Source organism: Dipodomys spectabilis, unplaced genomic scaffold (genome assembly GCF_019054845.1).
Source record: "Dipodomys spectabilis isolate Male_0828 unplaced genomic scaffold, ASM1905484v1 ptg000009l, whole genome shotgun sequence".
NCBI lineage: Eukaryota > Metazoa > Chordata > Mammalia > Rodentia > Heteromyidae > Dipodomys > Dipodomys spectabilis.
Window position 1 is genome coordinate 17,079,770 of NW_024870686.1, and position 23,964 is coordinate 17,103,733.

General features: G+C 40.9%; 1 protein-coding gene across 4 annotated transcripts in view; it reads left to right on the plus strand.

The window, feature by feature from the left end:
* Positions 1-23,964, plus strand: part of Irf2 (interferon regulatory factor 2) — an 81,941-nt gene that overhangs the window by 22,635 nt on the left and 35,342 nt on the right. For all 4 annotated transcript variants that reach the window (XM_042700594.1, XM_042700600.1, XM_042700596.1 and 1 more), the window contains exon 2: positions 20,678-20,770. In XM_042700594.1, coding sequence (XP_042556528.1) covers positions 20,684-20,770 — 87 coding nt within the window. In that variant the 5' untranslated portion in view covers positions 20,678-20,683. The remainder of the gene's footprint in view (positions 1-20,677; positions 20,771-23,964) is intronic.

Sequence of the window (23,964 nt, forward strand, 5' to 3'; positions counted from 1 at the left end):
TTTCAGATCTGATTCAGTTTCTTGGGAAACATTCCTTGAATGGACATGTCTCGGTTCTAGGGTGTTTATTTAAAATTGTTGGTACCTATAGATGGCCAAGATACTGTCTGGAAATCTTGTACTTATTTAGATTCCAACCCATAGTGTGTCTGATATGTAAATCATTATTCTTATGATGTAGTTTTGTGTTTTGTCCTTTGAGATAGGGTCTTTTTCTCTACCCCAGAGTAGCCTCAAACTCACCATCCTGTGGGAAGGTTTTACACAGCAAAGTTAAAGATTTCAGGCTTTAAACAAAACTTTATTTTTATGGCTGCATTTGTTATGATGGACTGCAAAAACTGCATTTGTTTTTATCAGCACAGCTTTGGGGTCATAAAAGGTCAAAAGACTTCCTCTTGTAGGAAAAGTCCCAGGACTACAGGCTTATCTTCTTATTCCACCTGTGCAGTGGGTGATTTTTATTGTTCATTGTTGATCTGAACAAAGACTAAACTAAGCCAAATGTGTTGGGAACTGGTACAGTGAATATTCTGGCTGTGTGGGCCTGGGGCCTTTTATGGAGTTCCTGATACTAAGAGGCAGTTACAACTGTTTGACAGCATTTGTGTTGGAGGACCCAAAGCACACGTGTACGAAGACTGGTACTTAAAGATTGAAGCCCAGTTTTGAATGATAATGCTCAGTGACCACGAATCAATTTGAGCATTGGCCTGAACTATAGCATCCTCTTAAAATGAGCACGGTCCTGGTTCCTAGCTTGGAAGGTGATTGTGAGGCTCTGTGAGAAAATGCCAAATGAATTCTTCACTGTAAACCCTGCCTGCCTTTATTGCCTGAGAGTGTTTTGTTTTGAGGCAAGTTTTGACATTCGTGTATGTATGCTTGTGAACAATTCAGAACCAATAATACATGTAAGTGTAAAAGCTGGTTTAAGTACTTCTGTAGAAGGGTCTTAGGGTTCTCCTTCTCTGGTATTTTTTTCTTTCTTTTATTAAAAAATACAATTTCATTGTTAATATTAAGGTGTCGTACAGAGAGGTACCAGAAATGGTAATGGGTACATTTCTTTTTTGGACAGTGTCATTCCTTCTTTCACTTTCTCTCAGTTTCCTCCTCCTGACCCTGTCCACAAGTTATAATAGAGTTCATTTTCCACTTAGTATCTCCTGACTAGCCTGATTACATTTGCTTACCCCCCTCACCCCCTTTCCTTTCTGTGCTCCCTCCACCCCTCCCCCAAAAGAAAAGGAAAGGAAAAACACACCCCCATCACCAATATAAAAACAGCACGTCTATTTCCTGGAATCTTTTTTTTTTTTTAATTTATATATAGACTGCTAGGAAGAAGGTGCCCAGAAATCTCTGAACTGAATTTCTACCCAAGTCTCACTGAACCAAATATATTTTTCTGGTCACATTGTAGTGATGTATTTGTTCTTTCAAGATTAAGTGCTCAGAATAATAGGGGAGCCAGATGTGTACACCTGTAAACCCAGCACTTGGATACTGAAGTAGGAGGATCAGGCCAGCCTGGGTTACACAGGGAAAACCTGTCTAAAAAAAAACAAAAACAAAACAAAAACTCCACAAAAAAAACAAGCATCAGTTGTTTTTTTGGGGGGGTACAGTTGTGCTTTTGCCTCTATATGTATCTAGTCTTCTTATTTTATATCATGGCTCCCACAGAGCAGTGGGCTCCAACTCCAATCTCAGTAAACAACATGGACTGACTGCATTTATATTGCATATATAAACAAATAACGAACTCAGTTTAATTTGATACTCAGCAATATTCACAGTAAACTTAATTAGTGGAATCAAGTATATAAAATCACATAGGAAAGCCAGATGCTGATGGCTCACTCCTGTAATCCTAGCTACTCAGGAGGCTGAGATCTGAGGATTCCAGTTTGAAGCCAGCCTAAGTGGGGAAAGTCCATGTCCCAGCCTGGGACAAAAATAGCTCAGGGACAAAGCCCAGGCCTTGAGTTCAAGCCCACAACCAACAAATAATATCACATAGGAAAAAGGACAGCAGTACAACAAATGTCATGGTTAAGAAAATTCAGGATATGTTGAAGATATTTTGAATCTTACTTAAATCTTACAGTATATCATGTATTAGATTGGTAAAGTAGAGCAGTTACTCCAATGTTTAGGTAAGCCTTAAAGACAATCATCATTTAAATGGCTACTTAAGATTTCAAGTTTTATAAAAATGCTTAGGAAACATTTTCCCACCTTCTCATAGGTAAAAGCAATTTTTATTAAACTTTCCTATTTCAGAACTAAAAAGTGCTGTTATTCACTAAATTAAGCCTTCTGTGTGCCAGGCTAATTTGTTTTGTAAGCATAACTAAGAATCAAGATCCCAATTTTTCTGTGTAGCATGATAACAATAGTATATTCTAAGGCTAGAGGTAGCTTGAAATCTACTGCAGGTCCCAGAACCCTTATTGGCAATCAAACAGCTCTGAAAGCTGAAAGTTATTATCCTGACTCATTTGGCAGTGTAGTCTGTCCTGAGTTGACATGAGCTATTCATAGCTTTTTTATTCATTCCCATCACTGTGAATGTGCATGTTCTGCTGCAGAATATTACTGTGTTAGATTAATAGGTTCTGCCCCAGATACTGCCGGGAATGTTTATGTTCCATTTGGTATATGTACCATATTATCTTCCTAAACTCTAAACACTTTTGAATTCAGAAACATCTGTGACCCAAGGCTTTGAATAAAAGATGGCAAGCTTGTTCCAATGCCAGTAGCTTCTACAACCACAGAGGACCTCACAATCCTGGATTTTCCAAAGATAGTCCTGCTACTTATTACCTATTTAATTTTGAAACAGTATCTTTCCATGTAGTGTAGGCTGGCCTTGAACTTTCAGTCCTCTGGAGACCAGTGCCTCTTTTATATGTTTCCTGGACAGCCATAAATAAGTTCCTGCCCACCCTCAGGAGTGTCTTAACTTAAGCCAACAAATTATATTCCCACTATATTGACCATTGATAGTTCTTGGTAATGGGCATGGGAGTATTGGTGAGCATTGATTAGTTTCTTGTGGATTCTTAGATATAAAACTTGGAACATTATCAAACAAGATTTCAGATGATACTTTGGAAATTTAAAGCATCATTTATGTTTGTAAGGAATAATTTCAAAATGTATTTCTCAATGCCTTCCTAGAGTAAATACTCCTACCGAATAAGTATATGTGTATTTATGTGCATATATATATATACTTATGACAATGCATACTCTTACTCGTTGCTTTTGCCTGTGTAGAGGCCTTCTCTCACTAGACTGCAAGTTCCCTTTGCTTGTTGCTGCTGATACACACACACACACACACACACACACACACACACACACACACACACACACACACACACACACACACACGCGTCTTCACATGTTCCCCCAGGCTTTCCATTGGATGCCTGCAGTGGCACATAGTACTGAGCCCTGTACATACTGGTTTTTCCTATGCATGCATGTCTATCATAAAGTTTAATGTAAATTAGGCACAGTTAGAGATTGACAGTGGTAAAACAATTGTAACAATATGCTGTTAAAAGTTACTTAAAACTTTGTTTCATAAACTTTCCATTTAGTATTTGCAGACCCATGCTTGACCTTAGGTAATGGAAATAATGAAAAGTGAAACTGAGGATAAGAGGAGCGCTTGTTTATTTATTTAAGATTCTTCTAGCCAGGTAGAGTGGTGAATGCTTGGAATTCCATCGGTTCTGTGGCTAAAGCAGGAGGATGGTACGTTTGTGGTAAGCCTGGAGTATAGAGGAAACTCTTGTCTCAAAAAAAAAAAAAGTGTGTGTGTGAATGTGTATATATACATATACACATATATATACAGATGTATAAATGTATATATACAGATACCACCACTGCCGCCCCCACCCCACACCTATTTTTAGGCTTTTTCCATACACTAGGTAATGGGAACAGAATTGACTTTAGTCTTCATGGAGATTCTTGTCTAGTGGGACAGATAAAATTGGGACCTAGCCTGGACAGATTTAGGTGGCTTGTGGTGTTGAAGCAGATAGATGAAGGGAAAATGAGAAATGGTCAGTTTACAGCAAATATAGGAGATATGCTTTCATGAACTTCCCTGAAGATTAAGGGAACAGAAGTCATTTTAGGGGAAATGAAGCAGGATAACTTAAAAATCTGTGGCCCGGTGAAGACAACTCAGAAACATTATATTTAGAAGCATAGACGTGCCATCTTTGCTTCAAAGAGAGACAATGGGATGCATTCCTTCCTGAGGGATGCATTCCTCATCCCAAGAATTAACACCAGGTGTGATTAGAGCAAAGACAAAGCACCTAGCTTTACATCACTTTGAAGCCAGATCCCTTGCCTTTACCATATAAATACCCCAACAGAGTGGTGTGTATCTCCCTATGAGAGTACCTACACTCTGCTAGTGTGCCCCTGCCCTTCTGTGTGTTTGTCTGCTTTTTGTCTGTCGGCTTGTTTACTTAATAAAGCGCTGCCAAGTTTCCTTACCATCATGACTTGTCCAGAAATTCTTATTCTGCGATTGAAGTCAAGGACTCTTAAGTGAAAAAATTCCTAGATTTAAAGGGAAACTTCACCAAACCTCACCTCTATCTAGTGACAGTAATAGTGGGGTGAGGGATACATTTTGAAGCTAAATCTGAACAGTGAGTAAATTAGCCAGTGAATGGAGACACTCTTGAGGCCTAGGGACAATAAAAGCTCTGAGCAGACATCCCTCTGCCCCTGTGGATGTTTGGGGAGTAGTTACAGCACAGGAAATGAAAGGGAGTCTGTACATATGACATCAGTGGTCTTTCAGCAGTAGAATGACAAAATCTTATTTGTGACTTGCAGAATGCACTGGCTGCAGGGAGAGTGCTGGATTAGGGTGTGGGGGGTGTGGAGGCCGCAGATTGCAGGCAGAGTGGCTGCTTGGGACAGCCTTTGTAGAAGGAAGCAATTGTCCTGAGCCACTGGCTCCACTTCCATTCTCACAGTGTCTCAGCTGTTCTCTTGGACAATGGTTACATGTACTCTGCTGGGTACTCTGAGGCCAAAGCAGTGAATGCAATTTCCAGTCTGGCTGGGGCAAGTAGAAGGGATGCTTTACATGCGCTTCTGTCTTCTGCAAATAGGGAAAAGTTGCAAATGTAAAACAAAAAGCAAAAACCCTTATTCATGGTGGCTGGGAACACTGGGAGCTTTTTTTATTTTTTAGCTGAAAGGCTTTGGGATTGCAAACTACTGTGAAACTATGCTGGCTGCCTGCATTAGGGACCTAGTGAAAACTTAGAGAGCTATTTGGAAAAAGTCCTGCTGAGAACTCCGGTGTGGGACCTCTAAGGGCAAATATCTAAAATCAGCAACCAGTGGCAGTTTAAGGATGGGTGGGTGTTCTGAGGTTTTTGCTTTCTTGCCAACCGTTACATAGGTGAGGGGTTGTGAGGTGAGGTCATGCTACTGAGAAACAAACCCTGTGTTTTAAGATTTAAATAACCTCACTTAAATATATTAGTATAGAAGTTTGACTGGCGATAAGTCTTTGATGCCTAAATTTGAGAGTGTCTCTTTATAGCACACAGTTGAGCTATTTGCTCTTGTTATTTTTTGGTTTCTCCACAACAGTTTAAATCAGTTATGGACCATTGTTGCCCAGCTATCCCAGGACATGAAGATCAGAGGCTTTTTGTTGGGATAATTGTGGTTTGATGAGGTGGGCTCTTACGGATAGATGGATAAAATGGTTGTTATATGTGCTTTATAGTCTCTGGTACCTGGATTAGGAATAAATGGCCAGCAGTTTAAGCACTACAAAGGGAATTTTCTAGAGTTTGTTGTATTTGCAGAAACGCTTTCATTCCCTACTATCCACTGTAAATCAGTTTCATAAGTTGCTATTGTCTCTCTAGCCAAGTTTTTCTTTTGAACTAATTTCAGACTTACAGTAAAGTTGCAAGAATAGTACAAATTTTTTTTTTTTTGAACCTGTGAGGAGTAGTTTGCCAACAATGACGTCCTGTCTTTCCTGAATACTAAGTGTCTTTCCTACAATCAAGGACATTCTCCCAACTTGATCACGTGACCTCAGAACCAGGAAATAAACAACTGTGTCATGGTTAGCATTAATCCACAGACTCATTCAAGTTTGGCAGATGTCTCCATAATGTCTCTTGAGGCAGGAGTCTGACCCAAAGCCAGGCATTGAGTTTAGGTGTCCTGCTTCTTTAACCTTTCCTTGGCTTGGGTGAACTTGAAATTTTTGATAATGACAGGCTATTATTTTATAGAATACCTGTCTGTTTGGGCTTGTTAGACATTTCCTCATAATGAGAGTCCTGCCATACATTTTTTTTTTTAACAAGCGTGTCACAGACATGATACCTTGTTCTTGCATTCTTGGAGGTGACATAGGAGCGATGACCCTTTATTGATTTTGATCATTTGGTTAATGTCATATCTATCAGGTTTCTCTCTCATAAGTTACCTTGTCTCATTGTAAAAAAACATTTTCTAATAGGTAATTTATGATGATATAAGTAAATATTCCATTTTTCACGAGCCTCTCCACATTTAGCATCTGTTGATATTTGTTGATTGAATAAATTGCCACTTTGAATGATTCCATCATTCTTTACTATTTATTAATTGGCATTCCACTTTAGGGAAAAGCACTCTTGCACCTGTTTACATGCTTGTTGAACTTTTTGTTATATTCCATCATTTTTTGAGGACCTCCTTGCTTTCTGACCCCAGATTACTAAGTGGACATTCAGGTTTAGGCTTGTCTTTTACTTTCTCTGTCTCAGACTTGGAATCAGCCACATCTTCTCTGTGGAAAATGGGATTGAGAAACTTAGATTTCGCCATTATATATGCCTTCTCTCATATACTGATGCTTCCAGGTCTTCTCCATGGAAACACCTAGAGAAAGTGTGTTCTATATATAAATATATATTTCATACACACACTGACATGATTTTTATGTCTATATGTTTTCAGATTAATAGAAAACCATGAATTCAAACCTAATTTCTTCTATACTAATTCACACTATGGATTCTTTGAGGTTTCTTTCTTTCTGTATTTGTAATGTTGTAAGGTAACTTATCAGCGAAGCCACATTTTGGAAGATGGAATATTGGAGTCTTCATTACAACACTAGCAGTCTGCAGGCTGCCCATTGTAACAAAGGCCTGCAGCCCCCAAATACACATAACATGGTTAGGAAACAGGCCAGAGAGGAAAGAAAGAACAAAAACAATGCCAACAAACCAATTCAGCTCCGATGGAGATCTGAATTGGGACGCCATGATGACAGGAGACGAGCCAGCAGACAGGACACAGGACACAATCACAGAGATAACTTTGGCATGGCATGATGGCACCTGTGCTGGTCTGGGCCTAAATAGGCTCAGCTCAGGGGGCAGGTCCACAGGAAATTCCCAGTCCCAGGCACTGGACTGACAGATTCAGTAACCTGTCAGTCAAGTGCCAGTCCCTGCCTCCAGGGATCTGGACACACCCATCACCTGGGAGGTGGAGCGGGGGTTGGCATTTCCTTCCCTCAGCACGAGACAAGATGCCAGACCCTACCATCCACCATGTGACCAATATGGCGATGGCCAGACCTGACTCCTTACTTCAGTAACTTCCCTCCCCAATAATGGGGAGGCTGATCCCATTCTCTTTTAACCACAGTTGCCTGTGCATATCTATTGTCAGATCCCAGGGTTGCAGTGAGGACTCTCTCCTCCCACTCTCCTGCTCCTACCCCTATACATGGCTACTGTTGTCCTGCACAGGAGCCCTTCTGCCCCTCGGTGGGCTGCTGTCTCTAGCCTGCATCTCCTGACTGCCCCACTCCACACTTGAGGCTGCTGCTGCCTCCCCTCCCAGTGGATGTGTCTTTATGCAAGTCTCCCACAGTGTCTCCTGTATTTGTTTCCAGCAGCTGCAATAATAACTGACCATAGGTGGGGCCTCATAACTTAATAGTAATATAGTCTGTTACAGTTCTAAGACCCAGAAATCTAGACAAAGGTGTCAACCAAGTTGATCCCTTCTGGAGCTTCTGAGGAAGAATCTGCTTGTTGTCCCTCTCAACTCCGTGGGATTGCTGGCAGTCCATAGCATTCTTTGGCTTGTAGATGGATCACTCCAATCTCTGTCTTCAAGTGTCTTTCTGTGTGTTACAGTGTCCAAACGTCCCTCTTGGAAGAACATCAATTAGATCGGAATTAGGACCTACTGGGGTTCAGGCCACCCCGAGTCAGGATGACTGAAGGCTGAATATATCACTCCAAAATATACTTTTGGTATATTTTGAGATGATTCTGAGAAATTACAGCTAGCTCTAGACAGTGAGATGCTGTTATAAAAGAACTATAGAAGAAAACTACATTAGTGAGACTAATTTGTATTATGAAGAGGGTTATCCTAGAAAACTTTTATTACCTGAGAGACGTTACCTGCCTAACAAGACAGCTTTTACTCAACATGGGATTCCTCCCACACCCACCCATAACTTACACCCCCCAGAATCTGAAAGTCCCATTCCCCTCTGTAGCTCAGAACGCTGTATTAACTTCATCTGCTTTTTTCACTCTGACAGTCTGTGGGACTCTTTGCATATGTAAGAAATTGTCAATCTATTTTATGTCATCTTAATTCATAGCCTAGTCAAAGAACCTAGAAGTATGGAGGAAACAATTTTTTCTCTCTATGGATTGTCTGTTCTAATCGAAATGGCCTCATTTTAGCTTGATAATATCTGCAGAGACTCTGTCCCAAAGAAGATCACACCCACAGCTTGTGTGCCATGGAGGTTGTGTGTGTGTGTGTGTGTGTGTGTGTGTATGTGTGTAAACACTGTTGGTAGTACCCATCCATCTGTTCTGTGTGATGTGAATTCTGATCAGGCCATTCACATTGTCCAGGGAGAGAAGAGGACTGGGTAGAAAGATGTTCTACTTCTTTTGAGGAATTTTTTCTATTACCCTATTATTTTTTTTTTGTTTTTAAATCTAAAATTAGGGTACTTTGCTGACCTCACAACTGTGAGGAACACTTGGGACTTGGGGTGAGTACATGTTGGCTATCATGGTCTGGTCTCCCCTTGTAGCAGGGACCAGTAACCTTTTTCTGCCAAGAACCATTGGATATTCATAACACAATTCACTGGCAGTTCAAAATTATCAATACAAGCAGGCTGGCTACTGCTGATAAGTAACCTATGGGTTTGTCCAGTCGTGTACATGATCTTGAGGTCTTTTTATGACCTGTAGCCCCTGACCACTCCTGCATAAGTGTGGCAGCCTCCACACCTTTTTTATGGGCTGCCTAGGATTTGGGTGTAATGTCCTCACCCCCCAGAAACCTAGTTCCAGGTCACAAGCAGTCTCTTGGTGCTGTTGGCAGCTAAGGGTATACCTTGTGCTCTGCAATTGTCACCTGGCTTGAACACTTGTGGATGGGTGGTAGGACTGTCACTAGCACTGTTGGAGAAGATAACTGTCACCATGGTCTCCACTGCCCGTGGGGCAGTCGCCCACAAAACAGGCCAAGCAAACCCTGATAGTTTTTGCTTGGTCCTTCATTGGTCCAATGATTTTAAAAACCATCCTGCTCTCCACCTTTTTTCACTTTATGTTCTGAGCATTTGTATACATACTAAATATTCTTCTAGAATTCAAACACTTCATTATTGGACTGTACCACATTTTATTTAAACATCTTCCTCCTGTCTGGACATTTTGATACAAAGTCTGCTATTATAAACAATGTTTCTTAAGCAGTCTTGACCATAAATCTTGTGTCTGTATCAACTATTTTGATCAGATAGTAGGCTAGGCATTTTACACATCTTACCATGAAGTCTGAGGCAAGCATTCTGAATTATAGAGGAGAAAATCAAGGCCTAAAGAGCTTGAGTTCTATTACCCTCTGATCTCTATGTCATTTCCACAGTTTTGGAGAAAATGGGGAAAACTAGGAAAGTTTGGTGGTTTGGGGTTGTTGTTGTTTGTTTACACTTTTAATTAAGGAAACAGGTTGCTTTCTCCTTGAAGGTCTCCAATCCCATCAAACAAGGCATAGCAATCAGGACACAATGTTAGCCTTGGGCTTGCTCCCTGCCTATGTATGAGGGAGCCCTGGAGGTCTTCCTTTGTATCTTAGAAGCATGCTGGCTGGCTGGCAGACCATGAGGACCATCTATGTCCTATATTGTGGCACCGTCCTACTCCATAATAAGCAAGGACAGTGCTGCGCCCTGTGGAGGTCAGGATGACTCAAGCAGTTCTATGTGGATAGGTATGGAGGTGCATCCTTGTAATCTCAGCACTTGGGAGACTAGCAGAAGTGTTATGAGTTTGAGGCCAACCTGACCAACATGGAGGAGACCATGTTTCTCAATACAGAACAAAACACAGCAAAAAATCCCAAGTTGTCCAATTAAGAGCCATGAAAATTTGATTATTATTAACATTCAATTTTTTTATCAAATTAGCCAAGAGCCAGACAAACTCATTTTATTGTTTATTTTAATAAAGGTTATGGTACCAGTTGAGGCAACATTGATTTAGGAGAGGTGCATTGGTATTGGACAAATAGGGTGTTGAGACAGAAGTTGGAATAGAGGTTTTGGGCATAGGAATTTGAGACTAAAGCAATCTTGATACCAAAATGGAAATTATTTTGAGTGGGAAGCAAAATGGCCTCATAGCTCTGAGTTTGCTTTTCATATACACTGAAATGGTAGGGGTAGAGATGGACAAATACTAGAAGTGCTTAATCCTGTAGTGGTTTCTGAGCCTTAAATAAATGTGAATGTGAGATTTAACAGTTGGGTAGTGGAACATTAGCTTTCTGTAGGACTTATTATGTTTCTGAAATAGTTCCCCAGGTTAATGAGTAACAAGCTGGGCAAACTTCTTCCTCCTCTGCTTTCAACAGACCTTTCCAGGACCAGGTGGCCTGTGCATCAAGCCAGCCGACCCTGCTTCATGAAGCAGAAACTAAAATGAAGCAACTGGAAAACATACCCAAGTGATGCAACAGGAAATCCCCTCTGGGTCTTTCCTGGTACCTCTTAAAGAGAGGAGGGAGGAAAAGAGGAAGAGAACAGTAAGATACTTTTATTTTGCAGTGTGAGAGTGGGGAGATGCTGTGTTTTCTGGTGCAAACTACAAGCAGGACTCTGGACGGCTAGGCTATGCGGTAGATTATGCCAGTTTCCACGTCAGGAATGCATTGAAGGGGCTGCAGGTTTGGATTTAAAGGGCAGGAAGTGATGGCTTAAAGGACAACTGGGTAAACGAGGTTAGGTAACTGCACCCTGTTCATCAGGTGCAGCTACTGAAGTTTTCAGTGGCTTTCATGGTAGGTAGGCCCTCATGGTCCTACCTGTGATCCCTGACAGCTAGGCTGTCTTTGAATCCAGGCTGTCTTTGCCTCCTAAGGTGGATCCCAGCTTGGCTTGAAGGTGTGTGCTTCTTCTAGAGTCTACATAATGGTCTAAGATGCCTGCTCAAACCCAAGCTCTTCCATAACTCAGCAGCTCTGTGATATCAGACAAGTTATTTAACCTTGTCTGTCAAATGGAGACCTATCTTATAATATTGTGGACAAAGTGAGATAGTTCTCCTAATGTGCCCAGAACTCACCTAATCCCACCAGGCATTTTGCTGTCACTAGTTTCTGTTGATACCCTAATGGCACCACATGGACAGAGGCTGCCCTCAAATCATATTGTGTTGTGCTCAATCACTTGCAACTCTAGACTTCGAAGTTTTCCCTTTGCTTCTTTCAAAAAGTGATTAAGCTAGCAGACTATGAGGAGACCTTTGAAAACAAAATTTTTTCTCAAGATAGTATAGTTTTGATGTCACACGTATAACCTTGCTTCTTCCAGAAACTCCACCAGGGTTTCCAGTATAGATATTTGTTTCCACCAGCCATATAACAGGTAACTATGATTTGGGAGAGTAGAGCTGGCCTTTACATTGTCTTGTTATCTTTGTTGACAAAGGTAGCCACATGTGACTAGCATCTCCCTTGTTGGACTATTCCGATAAAGAATAAGTCCAGAATAACCACTAGATAGTTCTGGTTGGTATTTCCTGGGTGCCTACTGGGTACATAGTCTTGTATTAACAAGATGCTCTAGCTTCACAGGGACGTTTGTGTCAGTGGATTAAAGCACATGGAAATAAAGTCAAGACTGAGAGTCATTGTAAGGTAGATGTGAAATACCATTGAGAGGCAGTGTGCTTTATAAATTCAAGGGCAGGGGGATATATATGTCCTGAGGTCTGCGGATAGTCACTGAGGAAGAGCTGGCATTTGAACAGCCTTAGGGCTAACTGCTTTTCTAGTAGTGTGCTGGAAGTGGGTTTCTTCAATTTCTGTAGGGAACTGCCCATGTGAGATCTTGGTGGGGTAGGGGCTACCTCAACAAAGCACAAGTTTCATGAATAGGATGTGTCGCAAATGTGTTTAAGACTTACTCTTTGGGACTAGGGATGGGAAGAGTAAAATGGGGAAGAAAGATAGAAGGGGTGACATTGATCAAGATACATTGTATCTATCACCTCACTGCTGGGATTGTAACTTCTTTGTACAACTACTTAATAATGGTAATAAATAAACTTTTAAAAGACTTACTTTTTGAATGAAGAGTTCCTGTTTGTGTGGTTGCATGGAGACCATTCTCTGGAAGGACCACCTGGCCATGTGCCCTGTCAGCACTAGTCTCTATTTTGAGCACACAGGTGGAGGCCCTGCTTCAGTTTCTGTCTCTGTTCCTGGTTGTGAGTTAGTGGCACATGCTACTATGGGAGGCTAAACCCTACTGCTTCAAGGAGCCGGGGTTGATGGTATTCCTAGTAGTTATGGTAAAGTAGCTATGGTAGTGTCTTCCAAAAGGACATAAAATGTGCTTTATGGTGGATAAAATGGTAGTTATGCTAAACTATAGTCTGAAGATTATTTGCATAGGGAAATTATTTTCATGATAAGGCATTTAAAATTTTTAATTTTCTATGTATTAACTATGGAATCTTTTCATCACTTGCGTCCTTTCTTCATGATTCATTGGAGATGATGATTATCTGGGATCTGGAAGGCCATTGGGCTAAAGGGTATTCAATAGCAGTGATCCTCATCCATCAGCATTACTCTAGGATAATGAAAAGATTCCTGTGTCTTGAGCCCTTAGAGATTCGGATTAGGTTGAGTTAGGAATTTTTTTTAAGTACTTGGGTAATAATGTTACATAGAGGTTTTGAGCCATTGATAATAGAACAGAAAAGTATGATGGTGGTTTATGATGTGTTTGGGATGGCTTTGCAGCAAGCCCATAACATGATTTACCCTGAAAAATCCACATCATAGGAGAATTCAGGGTTGAATTCCTTAATATCATCTGTTTAAAAAAAAAGAAATCTGGGGGCTGGGAATGGTAGAGTACTTGCCTAGTATGCATGAAGCCCAGGGTTTGATTACTCAGTACTACATAAACAGAAAAAGCTGGAAGTGGTGTTGTGGCTCAAGTGGTAGAGTGCCAGCCTTGAGCAAAAGAAGCTGAGGGACAGTGCCCAGGCCTTGAGGTCAAGCCCTGGGACTGGCAAAAAAAAAAAAAAAAAGAAAAAATCTGTTTGGAAACAAATTCCTCAGCAAATCTACAATATGTATTGTTTTAAAAGTTCAACAAAATAAAACAAATGCCAGAAGTAAGGGTATAGCCATGATGTAGCATCTGGTTTCTGTTGCTTAATGACTTTCCTGAAGTTCAATACCACTTTAAAAAATGAAGTAATAGGTACACTAAGAGGCCTACTTTCTTCCTGTGTCTGGCATTCCATGTAAATGTCAAAGCGGCTCTCTGGTTTCCTGACTGGCAGTTGTTGGCTCCGCCTCCAGGGTCCTAGAGTATGTAGAATGATGGAGGGAAATACTAAACATAGCCAGTTGGGAAGGTCCCACACTTCCTCCCTGCAATGCACCATCACATTGTCTGAACAGGATGTTTTTGTGCCAAGCATATGCTGTGAACACTTCTCTCATACATTTTATTCATATTGTACATTTTATATTTTTGTCTCCCAATAGTCAGTACAGTACTAAGGGTGGGTTTTCTTTTCCTGGTCTTCCTTTGTCCTCCTGTGCTGCTTCTCATTCCCACTCTCCCTCTACCTGCCATCCACATGTACACACACATCTGTGCATATTCCCTTGGGAAGCAGTTCAGCCCAATGCAGTGCTTCATAAATTCTTCTGACAGATATGTAACCTTGAAACAGAACTTCTCCTAAACAATTCTGACTCACTTCTGGTGCTCTCTCATCTTTCTTTATTTCAGTACATTAAAATTAAATCAAAAGTGTTCATTTTAATCCAGAAATGCTGATTCAAATCTATAAAGTAGATACTTTTTAACCACTGTCTAATAGAGGGTTCCCAGAGGTTTAGAAAACCCCCTTTTTTGGCCTTTCTTCTAAAGACAGGCTGATTGAGATTTGACTTGAGCTTTACCTTTAAAACAGATTCTGAGCTTTGTAAGTAGCTTCATTCCTCATTTGCAGAATTGGAGATAAGATACAGTATTTCATGGAGCTTGTTGGAAGATTAAATGAAATACTGCACAGAAGTGGTTGGTATGTGGCTTCTCGGGAACTGTCACACAAATGTAGTAGAAATAGTGATGATCTTCTGTGCCCAACTCAGTTTTGCATGCAAATTCTTACTTTGGTGGAGAAGACACAATAAATAATGTGAGAGGTATAGAATTTCAGGTTCAAAGAACTTGAATCTGGAGGATTATTTTGTGACTAGAAAAAAAGTACTACTAAAAATAAGTTTTATAGTTCTACAAGTGTATAGTGATTTAAAAATAAAAACGTTTCCTGTGTATTCATATAGTCCCATCTTAAAGCAGAATCTGTAGTTTTTAGCTTACCTCTACCTCCATTTGGCTTTGGTTATAGTGCTGGTGGGTTCATGACATTGAAACATGGCTTTTCTCAAATTATTTACTCAGAAGTCTTCATTAGCTTGCATTAACAAGTGAGGGTTTTAACCAGGTACTTGAGACACTCCTGGAAGACCTAGGTTCAAATCCTAGCCCTGTCTAGAAGCTTGGTAACTTGTGCATCTTCTCTTCCTTTTCTTCCATTCCTTTCCCCCTCCATTATTATTACTATTATTATTATTTAGGATGGGCTATACTTTTAGCTCTACTTTTTCTCATCTTTAAAATGGGTATAATAGTATTTAACTGGCCAGTTGGGAATTATTGGTGTTAAACATCCATGACTTGCTTCTCATATGCTCATGACTCTTAGGAAGTTCCCCCACATTGGTACAAAAGTTTTTTTGTTCTGTCCCCATCAGTGAATGCATCTGCCTCAATCCTTCACCCTTAATACCAACTTTATACCTTGCCTGGCTTGCCTGCTACCTTCTCTCATCTAATACAAAGCTTCCTTTGCCATAAAGCATTTCTGTACAAGCCCAATTAATAATGATTTATGTATTTCTTGCAAACTACTTGACTTATTTGGCAGTTAGTCATATACTGCCTCCTGATCTCCATTGCATAGTCTTATCATTATAATTACAGTGTTATTAGTTAGCTTTATATCATTTATGTCTCATATCCCCAGCTAACTTATTAGTTCCCTGAGGGTGGAGATCACATCTCACCCATCTTGCAGTCCTCCACAGCTCTTATTTTAGTACAGTTCCTGGAATACTGCCTGCCTTCCTTAGTTTTTTTCCCCTCCCTTCCTGTCTCCCTCCCTCCCTCCCTTCCTTCTCTTTTCTTTCCTTTCTTGTCTCACTATATAACCCAAGCTTGTCTCAAACTCAACAATTCTCCTGTCTTTGCCTCTAAAATGTGAGGATTACAGGTGTGCATTTCCATGCCTCTCTTATGCATAGAAAATGTTGTAAGTTTTTCTGTGAGTGAAAATACCTAATTTAATCTTTCTTGAAGGAAATATTTTCTGGACATCACATTTTAAATGATAGTTTTCATTTTCTTTCAATACTTTAAAGATGTCTTTTCAACGTCTTCTGATTTTCATTGTTTCTATGGAGTAGTCACTAATAAAGCTTATGTTTTCTAGTGTAACTGTTGCTTGTTTTTATGTTTTGAAGGTATGAGTCTCTTTACCTTGTGGTTATTTTTATTGTTTTCCTGCAAGCTTGTTCAAGGAACCATTACTTTATGTAAGATAGCCCCAAAGTACAAAAGTCGTGATGTTGACTATTTGTATAAGCCAAAAAGAAATCATGAAGCAATTTTTTAGGTGACAAGATGAAAGTCTTATCTTTCATATGGGTGTGTATATAAATGAAAACAAAAACAAAAACAAAATATATTATGCAGAGGGACAATCCAAATGTGTTGGACCATGTCTCCTCCATGGTTAAGCAGGTATCTCCATCACGTGTTGAATTGATTTGTACGTAGGTGCTGATTTTGAAGATATTTTTAACCCCTATCTCAAACATACAATGAAGTACCTTTTTGTTAGGCTTGTGGGTAGATGTTTTTGCTCTTTTACTTTCTATTTCTTTTTTGTTTCAGTTCTGGGGTGAACTCAGGGCTCAGGCACTGTTCTTGAGCTTCTTTTGCTGTAACACTTGAGCCACAGTGTCACTTCCAGCTTTTTTTGTTTATATTGTATGGAGTAATTAAACCCTGGGCTTCATGCATGCTAGGCGAGCACTCTACCACTAAGCCACATTCCCAGCCCCATTTTTTACTTTCTTTAAAGCAGAGGTTGTTCATGTGTTAGCTTTATAAAACTATAAAATTCTAGCATTTTACTTTTTTTTTTCCCCTTTCCATCCCTTCCCAGCCTCCACCTGCCCCACTTTACTTTTTTTTGTGCCATTCCTGGGGCTTGAACTCAGGGCTTAAGTGCAGTCCCTGAGCTTTTTTTGGTCAAGACTATTATTGCTCAGCAACTTGATCCACAGCTTCACTACTGTTTTTTGTTTGTTTGTTCATTTGTGTGTGTGTGTGTGTGTGTGTGTGTGTGTGATTAATTGAATATGAGAGTCTCATGGACTTTCCTGCCTGGGCTGGCTTTCTGTCCTCATATCTCAGCCTCTTGAGTAGCTACAATTACAGACACGTGCCACTGGTGCCTAGCTGCATTTTATGCTCAGGAAAAAAAAAGAAAAGAAAAAGAAAGATAACACCATGAACCTTCATGTGACACAAGTGTTTGTAAGAGCATAGATAACTTTGGAAATCATGCTTTGGAGGGTCTCGTTTTTCTGGATCATCAAAAGTGTATCAGAAAGATGGAGTAAGAAGCCAAGGGGATGTATCAGCAATGGGACTTCAGGACAGGACATTGTGTCTCTGATTTTCTGTGTACTTTGGTTCTCTTAGGCAAAAACTAACACCCACCATGTCTTCTTTACTTAGTTTCCATTTCACATAGCCTAGGTACTTTTTCCCATAGAAACTTGCCTTCCAGAACAACTGTGTTTCACTTTGTTCTCAAGCATCCTTAACTGTTGCTGATTGCTATGGGTTGCTTCTTCTCCTGCCTCCAGGCTTTTGCATTGATCTCTCTCCTTCTCTGTTAGTTTGTTAGGGCCACCATAGCAAAGTACCATGAACTGTGTGGCTTAAGCAATAAAAATTTGTTCTTTCATGGTTCTCCAAAACAACCTGAGGCCCAGCTGTTCAGCAGGACCATGCTACTTCTGAATGCTCCAAGAGGAGGATCTGTCCTTGTCTCCTCCAGCTTCTGGAAGTTCCTGCCGTGCTTTTGACTTGTAGCTTCATCTAATTCCTGTTTCCATCTTCACATGTCCATCTGCCTCCTGTGTCTGTGCCTTCACAGAAGGTTCATTTTTGTGAGCTTGTGTTGGCAGGTTCCTGTAAGTCTCTGGTCACAGCATTGTCATGAACTGATCAGTATTTAACTTTGATTTTTTGTGTTTTCTATATTAAAATACCTTATTTAGTACTGAATTTATACTGAGTGTGCCTTATTTTCCTGCATGTATTTTCTTCATAGGACATATCATAGCCTTCTTGTGCTTAGAAACAGTATGTAACACTCCGCACCACTCTTGGGTGACATTTTAAATGCCAAAATGACCAAGATAAAGCACAGATAAGTGAGAACTATCTGACTAAATTAGCCATGAAAAAGACATTTGTTTGACCTAAGCTGGGAATGTGTGCACCAGGTGTCTCTCATTTCCCCCTCTCTGCCTATCTGTGATGACCACAAAAGCACCAGGAATATTGATTTTATTGAATTTCTTTTTTTTTTTTTACAGTTTCAAATAAGCTTTCATGAGCAGGCAAATTCACATGTGCAGGACTTATAAATGATTTACATCAATGGTATCTTCTCTCACAGAAAGCTTTTGGAAATACATCTGGGGATGATTATTTCCTTCAAATGGGTTACTTGTGAAAAAATGTAGGAGGAAATAATATTTTTGTGATTATGAGCTGGAAGCAGGTCACTCACGTGTGCCTCTCCTGTTTCCCCGTTACCCTGTACACGAGCAGCAGCAGTACTTCTGCAAGTTACGCCCCCAACTGGCCTCTGCTGCCTTCTACTTGTAACTCCTGTAATTGGCCCCAGTTCTGCTATTTCTCTGTGTCTTCCAGTCTTCTTCCAAGGGAGGATCTGATTGGGCTGATGGCCATCCCCCTTTAGGGAAGAGTCTTTGCATGGTTGTTTGATGTAATCTGTGTGCAGCCTTGCCCCATTCTCCAAGAGTAACTCTTTATCAGCTGCACGAAGGACTCTTCAATTGATAATTTCCTTCTTTCCTGTGTCCTGTCTTAGTCTGGGAGGCAAGATGACAGGACTTCGTTTTGTTTTGTTTTTTGTTTATGTTTTCCAGTTCTGGATCCTCATTCTCAGTCCTTGATCCTTGAATAGATTAAGTAGATGAGTAAATGAAGAGTGGATGGAATGGGTTGAGACCATAGAGATGAACAGTGTACTGAGGCTTCCTCTAGGCCATTCCATGTCTGTTTTTGTGTGTGTCCTGTTACCAGCTCAAAGAATGGGGGCCTGGAGACTGCAGATGATTGGCAGAGCATCTTTGGGCTGAACTTCAGAACTGGCCTTGTCTTTCCTTGGACTGAACATTTCCTGTGTAGAAAGCAGCATTTAGCTTTGCAGGATTAATAAGTTCTCTGCTCTCAAGGAACTTCAAATTTGCATAGGAAGAGAGTTGAAACAGCAGAGAAGTTCAGGGGTTGATTGAGAGATAGGATTAAAGATTTAGAACAGTGGCCCTAAAGCAATGTTTGATTTTCAAACGAGTAATGTCAGTTCTGAGTAACATAGGAGTTGGAGGGATTACTTCAGTCTGGAGTGGTCTGGGAAAGCTTTATTGAGAAGGAGGGTGGATGCTGGGTCTTGGAGGATGGGTGACAATTGGCAGGTTCGAGGAAAGGTGCCGAGAGCTTGGTCTAAGCAGAAGCGAAAGGTGTCTGCAACAGTGAATGCACTAGAACTGTGAGAGAAGTGCTCTAGAGCAAAGAAACGTCTCTCTCCTATGGGCAAAAGTGAAGCCTCTTGTGATTCATATAAAAATACTTGTACTCTGGCACAAGCTCAGGGCAGGGCAGAGGCCAGCCGGGCAAGCTCAGAGAGATCATGAGATATCGACCATATCAGGCCACATTCATCTGAACAGAGTTTTCAGCCATTTGTGTAGGAAAAGAGTGATAGAAACAAGAGACCACTTAGGGTTGAAACCAAGATTATAACGTTCCATTGTCTACAAATGCCCATAGAGTGGAGGCTTGAGTCACCATCATCTTTGCTTTCAGATTCTAGATTAAAAGTAAATTTAGACACAAATAGAGTAAGAGTTGATTCTACTGTTACTGTTTTGGTGAGCAAGGGAAAGACTGTCTTAGGAATCTGGAAGGAGTGGGGAAAGGCACACGTGGGCTGGTGGAGGAAAAATGTACAGACCATGCCAATGATTTTCAAAGGGAAAGTAAGGGAAGAGAGATGCTGTCAGATGGGGGAGGGTTGGTATTGAAGAAAATGCTTGGTGGAGTGAAAAAATAGATTAGGGTAAAAGTCATGGCAAAGATGAAGGGAGGGCAAAGTACACTTAGGTCTGAAAATAGATTTTTGTCAGGACAAAAGAGAACCAGATTAATTGATTCCTTCATAACTTTACTGGGGGTTCAGATCACTTATATCACTCAGATGTCTGAAAGGAACAAATTGGTTACTCTAATTCATTTCCACTAAAGTGCTCCGCTCTGGCTGTGCTTAGTTACTAAAAGGAGCAGGATTTGTAATACCAAATGTGTTCTAAATGACTGGTCTTCAGATCGCTGGTTATGTTTGCGATAAATGCAGCCAAGAGAGGAGGAGTTGAAGCTTAGCATGAGGCAGTCACTGGAAGGTGTATGGATGCTCTGTTTAGCTAGGTGTCAGGCCTACCATATGTGCAGGCCCCTTCAGCAGAAGTCAGCTCATGTACAATAGGCCTGGTCCATTCCACACTTTCTGGAACAGGGTAAACGGGGTCAGTAAGCAGCTCACAGAGGTCTGTAGAACTTTGTAGTACAGACAGGGCAGTCAGCAGCAGAAAGACCTAATGTTGCGTGTCTCTTCTGTCAAAGGGTACCATGCCAGTGGAAAGGATGAGAATGCGCCCATGGCTGGAGGAACAGATAAACTCGAATACGATACCAGGGCTAAAGTGGCTTAACAAGGTAAGGGTGTGTGTGTGTGTGTGTGTGTGTGTGTGTGTGTGTGTGTGTGTGTGTGTGTGTGTGTGTGTGTGTGTGTGTGTGTGTGTGTGTGTGTGTGTGTGTGTGTGTGTGTGTGTGTGTGTGTGTGTGTGTGTGTGTGTGTGTGTGTAAATGAGAGATTGTTGCCCTTTCTGAAAAAACATGGCCACAGGACCAATCAAAAGTAAAACTATTCTTAGTCACAATCTTAGACTTGCTTAATATAAAAACCAAACAACCAACAGTAATCATAAAATGTCATGTTATCATATCAGACAGGTTTGTGTCATCTTTCCCAATGGGGCTCACTATTGGCATTGACTTTGGATGACTAAGAAGTTCCTTGCTGTGCTTTTGTAATGACCCTTGCCCTCTTTCTTCTCCAAGTTCCTTTCTTGCTCCTCCTAGCTGTCCAGGATGGAAACCACAGTTTCAATTCAGAGTAGAATATACTGATTTTCTTCTGAAGGATTTCTATGAAAGAACTTTTGTTTGGTCTGGGAAGGTGGCTCAGTGGTAGAGCGCTTGCCTTGCATGCAAAATGAGGCCCTGGGTTCGATTCCTCAGCACCACATTAGCAAAAAGAAAAAAGCCGGAAGTGGTGCTGTGGCTCTAGTGGTAGAGTGCTAGCCTTGAGCTGAAGAGCTGAGGGACAGCACCCAGGCCCAGAGTTCAGGCCCCATGACCGGACCCCCCCCCCCCAAAAAAAAAAGAACTTTTGTTTTTGTGTATAAGAAAAGTCTTCTCAGAAAAGTCTTCTCAGCTGGGTGTTGGGAGCTTACTCCTGTAATTCTAGCTACTCAGGAGGCTAAGATCTGAGGATCACAGTTCAAAGCCAACCCCAGGCAGCAAAGTCTATGAGGCTCTTTTTTCTGCCCCATATTTTATTTTTTAATATTTTTATTGTAAAAATACTGTACAGAGGGATTATAGGTCTTATCTCCAAAACCAAAAGTAGAGCTGTGGCTCCAAGTGGATAGAGTGCTAGCCTTGAGTGGAAAAGTCAAGGACAACTCCCAGGCCCTGAGTTCAAGCTCCACAATCAACAGATGAAAAAGAAGTCTCTTTATCTTTATGTGAAACTCCCTGTGCCCTCTGTCCTGAAAGAAAAAAGTAGTTGTTTATCTTTCTACCTCTCTCTAACACCCAGGTACTATGTAAACATATTGCACTTGTTAAGCTCAGAACTCCCTGTTTAGTTGAGTCTAGCTGTAGGAGTAAATCCCATGTAAAAGTTAAAAAAACCAACAAAAAACTAAAAATGTATAGCAATAATCTAGCAAAGCAACTAAATATAACACATCAGGCCTTTTTTAAGGAGGCCTAAGGGAGATGTTTCTCTTTTATTACCAGGCATGGTTGCAGTGCTTTTGAGCAAATGTCTTTGTCTGCTTGAGCATCCCTTTCTCCCTTCCTCTTTTAATCTTAAACAATGAATAATTTAGCTGGTCAGGCTTTATCTTTGGACAAGATGCCACAGCTGAGAGCCAGATTGCAGGTTGGGGCCTGCTTCTGATGAGAGAGAAAGATATTGTCATATTTTTTTTTTCCTTTTTCCCAGTTTTACTCCTGGCTTCATTTTATCTTTAGCAATATCTTTCACATTTGACTTTTTTTTCTTTACTCTCATTCATTTATTTTGAATTTAATGTCATTTTGTTTGAATATGTATTTAAGTGAGTTCTTCCTAAAACAGATGAAGTATAAACCATGTTCTTTTTCTTTTTTGCTAGTCCTGGAGCATGAACTCAGGGCCTGGACCCTGTCCTTGAGTCTCTCTACCACTTGAGCCACAGCACCACTTCCAGCTTTTTCTGAGTGTGTGGTACTGAGGAATCAAACCCAGGGCTTCATGGATGCTAAGCAAGCACTCTGCCACTAAGCCACCTTCCCAGCCCCTACACCATGTCCTTATTTGAGGTGTCATCTGGTTCACCTTAAGTACAAACCATCTTTTCTCCAGGCTTGTGATATCTATAGTGATATGGATTTAAATATGCAATTAGCCTTTTCCAAAGGAACCCAAAAGAAGTCAGGTGGCCTTTTTGCTTGCTCACTTAGCAGGCATCTAGATGGATCTACAAAGGGAGTTGGAGAGGCACAAGGTGCTAAATTATAACAATAAAAGCTTAGGGGTTAGGTACCATGAGCAAGCCATATGTATCAGTTCACATAGTCTCCACTTTGAGAAAACATTGTTATTTTCCATTTTCCACACGAGGAAAGTGAAGTACAAGAGAAGTGAATTATGTGGAGTTCTGCTTTAACAAACAAGATATGCTGTTGTTGTTATTTTTGTGCCATAGCAGGGACTTGAACTCAGGGCCTGGGTGTTTGCCAGGGTGTTTATTCCTGAGCTTTTTTGCTCAAGGCTGCTTTTCCACTTGAGCGACAGTTCTACTTGTGGCTTTCTGGTAGTTATTTGGAGAGAAGAGTCTCACAGACTCTGACTTTGAACCACCATCCTCAGATTTCAGCCTCCTAAGTAGCTAGGATTAAAGGTGGCTGTCATTACCTCTTCTGGTAGACTGAGTTTAAAAACAATGTTCCTTCATTCTGAAGCAAAGCAAGCCATTTCCCCCTCCTGAAACTCATGGATAAGTGAAAAACACATCAGGTCTTCTGTATCAAATAGGTACAGGACAGCTATATTCTAGCCATCTGGTACAGTAGGCAGCTCAGAAAACTACTCCATATAACTTCCAGAGCCTACGAATGCAACCTTATTTGGAAAAAAGAGTTTTTGCAGATTCAGTTAAAGACTTCAGGATAATGTCTTGGATTATCTACCTGGGCCCTGAGTCCAATGCCATGTGTGTGTATTTTTTAAAATAAGAAATGGAAGAGAGCTGGGCACTGGTGTCTCACGCCTGTAATCTTAGCTACACTGGAGGCTGAGATCTGAGGATCATGGTTTGAAGCTAGCCCAGGCAGGAAAGTCCCTAAGATTCTTTTTTTTTTTTTTCTGGTCGGTCATGGGGCTTGAACTCAGCCTGGGCGCTGTCCCTCAGCTCTTCAGCTCAAGGCGAGCGCTCTACCACTTGAGCTACAGCGCCACTTCCGGTTTTCTGGTGGTTTATTGGAGATAGGAGTCTCACGGTCTCTCCTGCCCGGGCTGGCTTTGAACTGCGATCCTCAGTTCTCAGCCTCCTGAGTAGCTAGGATTACAGGCGTGA